General features: G+C 53.0%; 1 protein-coding gene across 1 annotated transcript in view; it reads right to left on the minus strand.

The window, feature by feature from the left end:
* NID1 (nidogen 1) overlaps positions 1-10,265 on the minus strand; it is a 39,696-nt gene that overhangs the window by 16,422 nt on the left and 13,009 nt on the right. Inside the window, exons 9-12 of the mRNA XM_006761305.2 lie at positions 9,808-9,974; positions 6,128-6,277; positions 4,945-5,067; positions 454-678 (exon numbers count right to left, since the gene is read on the minus strand). Of these exons, the coding sequence (XP_006761368.1) occupies positions 454-678; positions 4,945-5,067; positions 6,128-6,277; positions 9,808-9,974 (665 nt within the window). The remainder of the gene's footprint in view (positions 1-453; positions 679-4,944; positions 5,068-6,127; positions 6,278-9,807; positions 9,975-10,265) is intronic.

Below are 10,265 nucleotides of genomic sequence, written 5' to 3' on the forward strand. Positions count from 1 at the left end.
GGACCTGGGATCTGAAGAGCCCAGGGCACAGCCGGGAAGAAGGCACTGTCCCGGGGTGGAGGCCTTCATGCCACCTGAGTCAGCAGGGCCCCGGGGTCCCTGCCATCCCTGCAATGCCAGGCCGCCCACTGCAGGGAGCTCACCCGCAGGACACGCACCCTCTCTGTTACCAGCCACAGCAGGGCTGCACGGGCCACTCGCCATTTGCCAAGTGAAGGGGAGCGAGAGAGCAAGCAGTGGGCATGCCAAGGGAGACAGAGGAGAGGGGTACAGAGGGGAGGGGAGGAGGGAGGGAATGGGGTTCAAGCCAGGGGAGCGTTCGGGATTCGGGGCAGCAGAAAGCACCCGCTGTGTGTTCGGCAGGGCCCCCCAATGACGCTCACAGGTGCTGGGGACCCTGGTCCTCAGGCCTTTAGGACACCCAAGCCCCAGCACGTGCTTCCCCCAACTTACAGGGGGGTCTCATCCCGGGCCTGGTCCTGGTGCCCTCCAGCTCACGGCCGTCGCGGTCCACGCACCAGCAGTAGCCGGTGCTGCCATGGCACTGGGTGGGCACGTACTCCCCGTGCTCGTCGCACTCGGGAACAAACATCCCCGGGGGCAGAGGGCGCTGGCCCGTCACCCCCGCCGCCCCGAGGATGTGTTCTCGCTGGAGCTGGCAGCGCGTCTTCTCTGCTTCTGTCAGGGAGACAAGCGAGGGGGACACGTCAGCGGTGGCGTCATCGGGGATCCCGCCAGGCAGCCCGATCCCCACACCCAACTCAGAACCGCAGAGCTGCCTGGTCACCACTGGGTTGTGTTTTACTGATTTTTTAAAATATTTCTTTTATTGATTTCAGAGAGGAAGGGAGAAGGAGAGAGAGACAGAAACATCCATGATGAGAGAGAATCACCGATCGGCTGCCTCCTGCACGCCCCACACTGGGGATCAAGCCCACAACCCAGGCATGTGCCCTTGGCCGGAACCGAACCTGGGACCCTTCAGTACGCAGGCTGACGCTCTATCCACTGAGCCAAGCTGGCTAGGGCTTACTAATTTTTAAAAATTTAAATCAATCTGCCCAGCCGGCATGGCTCAGTGGTTGAGGGTGGACCTATGAACCAGGAGGTCACGGTTCGATTCATGATTCTTTCTCATCACCAGGCGGCCAAGTCCCGAAGGACTTCTTCCGATGCTCAGGCCTCTGCAATCTTTTATTGATCTGGAGTAGCCCTTAGGGTAAGGAAGTTTCAATGACACAGATCAGCAAACAATTTCCAGGAATAGACAAAAGTATCTGATTAACTCATCAATAGATTTCCGGGATATCTGATTAACAATAATCAACAAGGATCTACTTATCGGCACTTCCTCTCTCTAGTCAATAAAAAAATATCCTATATAATAAAAGGCTAATATGCAAATTGTCTCCTTGGGAGTTCGACTGCTCGCTATGACGTGCACTGACCACCAGGGGGCGGCGCGGAAAGAAGGTAGGCCCCAGCCGGCAGCCAGAAGGCCCTGATCGCCAGCCAGGCCTAGGGACCCTACCTGTGAATGCATTTCGTGCACCAGGCCTCTAGTATTAAAAATAAAAAAAGAAGTAGCCCTGTTATCAGCACTTCCTTCCTCTCAGGGGCTGAGTAACATTCTATCACGAGCTGGACCGCAGTCTGTGTGCCTCTGCGTGAGCTGATGAATGGCACTGACATTTGGTTTACATTTATTTGTTTAAAGTTTTTCTTAAATGCCTTTTTTGGGGGGGAGGGGGAAGGTAGACTTTTCCTAACGGCTTTTATCACCAGCTTAAGTCATGCTGTTACAAAGTAGTTAGAATTTCTGAAAGGGTATTATCGTTAAAAAAAGAAAAAGCTCATTTGTACATAAATAGTATCTAGCACTTTGCTGGGACCTGCTATTCAAAAGGCCCCAGGCTGTTGAAGCCAGGCCAAAGGGGAGGCCCCTGGAAGGGGACACAAAGTCAGGGTGAGTTGGTTTATTATTGGCAATGCTCAGAGCCGCTTAAATGTCTTTTTGTTACTATTATTATTGTTATTATTATTCAAGCTTCTTGCCTCCCACGGCACATTGAGTCTGGGCTCTGGTAACCAAAGACGCAGGGCCCCTCACCCACGTGCGTGTCTCCCTGTAGTGACGCCCTCTGGCCTGGCACGAAGCACGGCCTCTGAACTGGGCCGCTCAGACCCCACAGGACATGCCTGAGTTTGTGGGCCAGGCGGACAGTCAGGGCCCGGGACACTCAGGCCCAGAGCCTGGCAGGGCGGAGCGAGTTCCGCTCAGAGAGAGACTGGCCACCGAGTCCACCCACACCTGTCTGCACAGGTGACGTTCAAGACTGCACTTACTTAACCGTGACATGCCTACGTGCACCGTGACATGTCTGTGCACAGATGGGACGTTCGGTCCTGCATGCACGTGCACCCTGATATGTCTACACACGGATGGGACGTTCGGTCCTGCATGCACATACACTGTGGTGTGTCTGCACACAGATGGAACTTTTGGTCCTGCACGCACATTCACTGTGACATGTCTGCGCACAGATGGGACGTTCGGTCCCGCACGCACATCCACCATGACATGTCTACACACAGATGGAACTTTCAGTCCTGCACGCACGTGCACCATGACATGTCTACACACGGATGGAACTTTCAGTCCCATACGCATGTGCACTGTGACGTGTCTGTGCACAGATGGGACGTTTGGTCTTGCACGCACGTGCACCGTGATGTGTCTGCACAAGGGTGTACGTTTGGTCCTGCACTCACGTCTGCTGTGACATGTCTACACACAGATGGAACTTTCAGTCCTGTACGCACGTGCACCGTGATATGTCTGCGCACAGATGGGACGTTTGGTCCTGCACGCACGTGCACCGTGACGTGTCTGTGCACAGATGGGACATTCGGTCCTGCACACACGTGCACCGTGACGTGTCTGCGCACAGATGGGACGTTCGGTCCTGCACGCATGTGCACCCTGACATGTCTGCGCACAGATGGGACGTTTGGTCCTGCACACACGTGCACCGTGACGTGTCTGTGCACAGATGGGACGTTCGGTCCTGCACGCACGTGTACCGTGACGTGTCTGTGCACAGATGGGACGTTCGGTCCTGCATGCACATGCACCGTGACATGTCTGTGCAAGGGTGTACGTTTGGTCCTGCACGCACGTCCGCTGCGACCTGTCCTGCACTCACGCCTCCATGCACGTACACAAGCATATATACAGGCATCGTTTCATAACACAATACTTACTCCTACCCACGCTCTCTACCTACCCTGACATTTTCTTACTTGCTTCCTTCCATCCCATTCAAAGAAAACGGGGACAGCAACCCACACACGGGCTTATTTCTATATATTTATACAAACCGGACCTCGCAGCATATACCCTTTTGTGACACCCTTTCGCTCGACATGGTTTTGAGATTTCCCCATTCATTCCAGTTCACTCATGTTAACCGCTGTCTATTATTTCATCGTCTGAATGGTACCCGGACGCATCGGTCCATTCCTCCTGTTGACAGTCATTCAGGTTGTTTTCGGGGACACACAACGCTCAATTTCCAGTGCACATTCTCTCCCGGGGTCATGTCCAGAGGTTGACTTTCAGAAAAGGACAGGATTAGCTATGTAAACAGCCCCACAAGCAGCCGGTCCTGGCTTTATCTGTCCAGGCCAGCCTGCAGGTCTGGCTTGTGTGTTTAGTCAACAGAGCCTTAACTACGGGGACAAGGAGTCAGACTTCAAACAACAAAACAAAAAAATAAAGCGCCGGCTTCCTTTTGAACTGGAGACGAGCAGGAAGCCTCAGGAAGTAATGAATGTGAGACTCTCCCCGCCCCCTCACTCCGCATTCTTCAAGGTGCAATAATATATTGTTTTGTTTTTTGATGGTTTTTAAAAATATTTTGCTGTTGTTAATCCTCACCCAAGGATATTTTTCCATTGATTTTTTTTAGAGAGAGTGGAAGGGAGGGACTGGGAGAGGGGGGGCGGGGAGGGAGAGAGAGAGAGAGAGAAACACATTGATTGGTTGCCTCCCGCATGTGCCCTGACCGGGGCCGGGGATCGAGGCTGCAACTGAGATACGTGCCCTTGATTGGAATCGAACCCGGGACCCTTCAGTCCACAGTCTGATGCTCTCTATCCTCTCTCCCTCCCTCCCTTCTTTCTTTCATTTATTCTGTGAGTCATTTTTAACAGCTGCTGGAACATCTCCACTCCTCTCTGTGTGTAAGTCTATGGGTAACACTCCAACTTTCACCCATCGCTTCAGGCACAAAAGGGTGCCCTGCCCGGGGTTCCTCTAGGCCAGGGGTCGGCAAACCTCCGATCCGACCAGGTGGTAAATACTTTAGGCTTTGCAGGCGTTCACAGATTCTGCCACAAACTGACCTCTCCTTTGACACACACGTGGGTGAGGGCGCCACAGCCCGAACATAACCTGACGAGCCCAGCTGTGTCCCAATGAAACTCTGTTGACAAACATAGGAGGTGGGTGGGATTCGTCCTGTGGGGAGTCGTTTGCTGACCCCGGTCCTCACGGGAAACAACGCAGACCAGGGACGTGTAGTTATATGTATTTGCTTGCACACACACACACACACACACACACACACCACTGTTTCTGTTTCTATGGGAACCCTGACTGCTGCTGACAACTCTCCCCTGCCCTGCCCTTCTTGCTCCAGTTACCAGAACGACCAGACTCCAGGCTGCCAGGAGCCCTGCCCACCCTCGGTGCCCCCCGTAGTAGAGCAGTGTGCAGCCTGCACGCCTGTTCATGGCGGCCACGCTCTGATCTGCCTCAACGACCCTCAGGACTCGCACGGAGCCCACACGTTCCCATGGCACCTCCCCTCCCAAGGGCCCGTGCTCAGAACTCACGGGCAGGGCACCGACCTACCGGCTCCCAGTGTCCCAACTCCTCACCTCCAGGCATGCAGCGGAAGCCGTCGCCCCGGTACCCAGGCTTGCACTGGCACGAGAAGGAGCCCGGGGTGTTGTAGCAGAAGGCATCGGGGTGGCAGCGGCTCGGGCGGCATTCATCCACATCTGCAAAACAGCCCCAGGACAGAGGTTCCTCCGGAATCCATGGTTTACACAATCACTTAAGCCCCTTGCTCAGCTCTGTGGGGCCCTGTGTCAGCTCTGGGGCCGCTGAACGTTAATGAGCAAAACCATCACTCAACGCTAATGATCACAACAATAGCTCAACATTCATGATCAGAACAGTAACTCCCTCAACGTTACCAACACAACAACTCCCCAATTTCCATCTTGTGCATTTACACACGTGTTTCCCTTTTCCTAAGAAATGGGAAAAAGGGAGGGTTCTTTTGTATTATAAACTGCTGCTTCTCAGCTTGGAACAGAGTGCAGAGTCTGGGAGGGAAGTCGGGGGTGGGGGGGGTGGGAGTTAATCAACCAAAGACCTTGTATGCACATATGCATAACCCATGGATGCAGACAATGGGGGTGGGGGGCGGGGTGAAGGCCTGGTGGGGAGGGGCTGGAAGGGTCCATTGGGGAGAAAAAAGGGGACGTAGGTAATACTTTCAACAATAATGAATTATTAAAAAAATAAAAAGAAAATGCTTCTTTTCATCATAAATGAGAGCTTCAAAAATGCCTACGGGTGGGTAATGAAGAGACAGTCGCTCCGAGATTATAATCTATCTGGGAAAAGCTTGGACTTTGTGGTATAAAGTGAGGTCATCTTGCCCTGGCTGGTTTGGCTCCGTGGATAGAGCGTCAGCCTGCAGACTGAAGGGTCCCATGCCCAGGTTGCAGGCTTGATCCCCAGTAGGGGGCGTGCAGGAGGCAGCCGATCCGTGATTCTCTCTCATCATTGATGTTCCTCTCTCTCTCTCCCTCTCCCTTCCTCTCTGAGATCAATAAAAACATATTTAACAAAAAATAAATAAAATACAGAACCAGTAGTTCAAATGCCTCCATAAGAACGTAACATGGGGCCCACATTACCAACGGAGCTGAAAGAGTAACTCTTACTAAACTCGAGGTAAGACGGCCATTCGCACATGATCACTACCACATGGGGCGTTTTCCCGGGTTATACAGAGAGAAACGTCGGAGTCACCACGCACACACGCACCTTGGCAGGCCCGGCCGTCCCCGGAGAAGCCTGGCAAACAGGAGCAGGTGTAGGAGGAGCCGCCCGTGTAGACGCACTGGGCCCGCTGGGGGATGTCACAGTCGTGCAGGCCCGTCATGCAGTGGTTGATGGGCCGCTCGTCCATGGCAGCTTCGAACACAAGGTGGACACGACATTCGGAAGGGAGGCCCCTGAGGAGTCCCCGTGCCCTTCCCCGATCCCCCCCACGCCAGTGGTTTAGTTTCCTCGGACCCCAGACCTCCAGGCATCTCTAGGGCTTCACCCCCTTCTCCCCACTGGGCTGGTGCCCCCGTCTCTCCTCTGTCCTCCCACCTGGACGCGGCCTGCGATCGGGCCTCCCAGGATGACACCTGGTTGGTCCACTCTGCCTGGGTTTCCTTTTCCAAATATATTGTTATTGATGTCAGAGAGGGAGGGAGAGGGAGCAAGAGAGAAGCATCAACGATGAGAGAGATTCATGGATCGGCTGCCTCCTGCACACCCCACACTGGGGATGGAGCCCGCAACCCGGGCATGTGCCCTGACCGGGAATCGAACCGTGGCCTCCTGGTTCATAGGTCGATGCTCAACCCACTGAGCCACGCCGGCCGGACTCAGCCTGGCTTCCGACCTGAGTTTCACCCCAGGGCTCCGTCCCAATACAAATAATTTTTTTAAAAAAAGAAACAACAAAAATGCAAGGTGGGATGGAGGGAAAAGATTTCAAAAGGAGAGAAAATTGAACTCCGGATGGGAATTAAAAATGAATTACAATTAGACCGCAATCTTTTCTGTTGTTGTTGTTAATCCTCACCCGAGGATATTTTTCCCATTGATTTTTAGGGGGAGTGGGGGAGTGAGAAGGAAAGACAGAGAGAAACACCGATGGGAGAGAAACACATCGATGGGTTGCCTCCTGCACGTGCCCCGACCACAACCCGGGCCAGGGAGAAGCCTGCAACCTAAGTACGTGCCCTTGACCGGAATCAAACCCGGGACCCTTTGGTCTGCAGGCCAACGCTCTATCCACTGAGCCACACCAGCCAGGGCGAGACTGTAATCTTTGCATCTCCATCTCAAAAAGCAGAGAGGGAAATCAGGCCAAATACACAGGAATTGTTGTTCTCTATTAAAAAAAAAAAAAGTAACTTTAGCAGAGCAGAACTCTCCACTCTGTGCAAAGGGGCCTGGCCGCTTTCCACGCACAGATGTTGGGTCATCCTCAAACTATGAGAACTGCCTGTTCCCTCCAGCCCTCGGCCTCCCCCTCCCCCCGAGACCTTGGCAGCCTCATCTCAGCTTCGAGACGGATCAAACAGTCTGGCGAGCGGGGCTCAGGGGTTGAGCACTGACCTGTGAACCAGGAGGTCACGGTTCGATTCCCCATCAGGGCACATGCCTAGGTTGTAGGCTCCATCCCCCGTAGGGGGCGTAAGGAGGGAGCCGATCCATGATTCTCTCTCATCGTTGATGTTTCTCTCTCTACCTCCCTCTCCCTTCCTCTCTGAAATCAATAAAAATATATATTTTAAAACAAGACAGAGCAAACAGAAAACAGGCTAGGGCTCAGTACACAGCAAAGGGCAAGGACATGGGTCGGGGAGGCAGTAAAAGAGAAGTCTGTTTTCAATTGGGCAGAAATGCTGAGTTCATACGGCCCATTCAGCACACTGCCCTCCAGACTGGAATTATCCAAGAATCTCTGAACATTAAATTCTTGGAGCCAACAGTTCAAAGGGCAGCAGTTAGGGGGGAAAGGAGAAAAATTCAATCTGTGTCTTTGTGGATGGCTCACCACCACCACCACCACCAGCAGCAGCAGCAGCCGCCGCCTAAAGCAACAATTACCCTCATTCATTGCGTGAACTCATGTACTTGGATAAGGCCGAGAAGCTATGTTCCTGCTTGTGGCTTGTAAAATTGAAACCCCCCAGCAGAATGGCCCCAAATAGAACCGTAGACCAAAATCAGTAAGAGTTCCACCCAAAGCAGGTAATGACATGTGCCTACAAGGTGGTCCCTCCACAGGAATCCCAAAGCCATTGATTTAAGGGAAAACAAGGCTAATTGTTTTAATAGCTTTTAAAAGAATAAGGAAAAGAATGGATAGAGGAATGCCCGGCCGGCGTGGCTCAGTTGGTTGAGCCTCGACCTCGGTATGAACCAGAAGGTCAGGGTTCGATTCCCGGTCAGGGCACATGCCCGGGTTGTGGGCGCCACCCCCAGTGTGGGGCGTGCAGGAGGCAGCCAATCGATGATTCTCTATCATCATGGATGTTTCTCTCTCTCTCTCACTTTCTCTCTGAAATCAATACAAATATATTAAAAAAAGAATCCATTTCTGGAGGCACTGGCCTCATTTTAATGCAGGTAGACGAAGGGTGTCAAGGACAGCTGAAGGTCAAAGCTCTCCCTCTTCCTAGGTTGTGTCCTGCCTCTAGTCCGTCTGACCAGCTCATCTGTCAGGGCCTGGAGGCCTGCTGGCTCTTGAAGATCTTGGCTACAGACGTGGGACTGACTGCAGCCTCCAGCGTTGCTTTCTGGCTTCCCAGCCCTGCAGGCTCCCCGATCGAACTTCTAAATGTCTCCCAACCTCTAACTTCTCATGATCCTCCTCGGGCACGGTTCCTGGGTTTGTTTTTCTTCCAGACGTTCTGTCTCGATGGTCTTCCCTGAGGGCCGCAGTCCCACAGTCCGAGGAGTCTCGCTGCCTGACCTGGCAGATGCGTCTGTCCTTCGGCAAATACTTTGGGTTGAATGTGTTTCCTATGTCTTCTCTGTGAAAAAGCACTCTCGGTGCCGGGTACGGCCACTAATGGCAAACACATGTTCCAATAACCCTTCTTAAACGCTGACAGGCTTTCTTAGTCTGACACTGCTTTTCCCCTTTCAAGTTGCCTATAAATAGTTCCTCCGAGTGTCTTTTTGGTTGGGTGTTTTTATTTTATTTTTTTATATGTTTTTATTGATATCAGAGAGGAAGGGAGAGGGAGAGTGAGAAACGTCCATGACGAGAGAGCATCATGGATCGGCTGCCTCCTGCACGCCCCACACTGGGGATCCAGCCTACCACCTGGGCCTGTGCCCTGATCGGGAATTGAACGGTGACCTCCTGGTTCATAGGTTGACTGACGCTCAACCACTGAGCCACACCAGCTGGGTCAAAGTGTCTTTTTTGAAACAATTTCATGTTCTACTGGTATCTTCATTAATTAATAAGTTGAATAAATGTTGCACGGGTTAAAAGAAAAAAAAAGAGCCCTAGCCAGTTTGGCTCAGTGGATAGAGCACCAGCCTGCAGACTGAAGGGCTGTGGATCTGATTCTGGTCAAGGGCACGTGCCCAGGTTGCAGGCTCAATCCCCAGTAGGGGGCGTGCAGGAGGCAGCCGATCAATGATTTTGTCAGAATGGAGAGCAATACAAAACTTCCAACAGATCAGGCGACGGTGTCACTGGGGTGAACAGTAAGAGCGCTGATCCTCGGACATGTGGCCCCCCAGGAAGTTGGAGGAAAGGGACAGAGTCGGATTCAGCTTCGTAAACTGTCCCCGACCCCCAACTCCAGAACCCAGCGCCTCCCCCCTGGGCCGGGATGGTTACCTGGAGCAACACCTTCCCACGGGCACCAACAAACCCCCCACGCATCAGGATCCTGAAAATCTCCGACCACAGAACTCACCCACACACGTTCCCTCCTCGGAAAAGCGGTAGCCCTGCTCGCACTCGCAGCGGAAGGTCCCCGGGTGGTTGTTGCAGACGGCGTGGCTCCCACACACCGCGGGCTGCTCCGAGCACTCGTCGATGTCTACAGTGAGTTCAGGAAACACGAAGCAGCCTCGTGTTAACCTCTTCGCACGTCACTGCGTACATGACGCAGAAAGCCCTGCGGCTCGCGGGGGGGTTGGGAGGGACTAAACCCAGGCAAAACCCCAACCCAAAGGGAGTTCAGTTTTTTGGGTTTTTTTAAATATATTTTTTATTGATTTTTTTACAGAGAGGAAGGGAGAGGGATAGAGAGTTAGAAACATCCATGAGAGAGAAGCATTGATCAGCTGCCTTCTGCACAACCCCTACTGGGGCTGTGCCTGCAACCAACGTACATGCCCTTGACCGGCATGGAACATGGGACCCTTAAGT

The sequence above is a fragment of the Myotis davidii genome, unplaced genomic scaffold (genome assembly GCF_000327345.1).
Source record: "Myotis davidii unplaced genomic scaffold, ASM32734v1 scaffold174, whole genome shotgun sequence".
NCBI classification, from domain to species: domain Eukaryota; kingdom Metazoa; phylum Chordata; class Mammalia; order Chiroptera; family Vespertilionidae; genus Myotis; species Myotis davidii.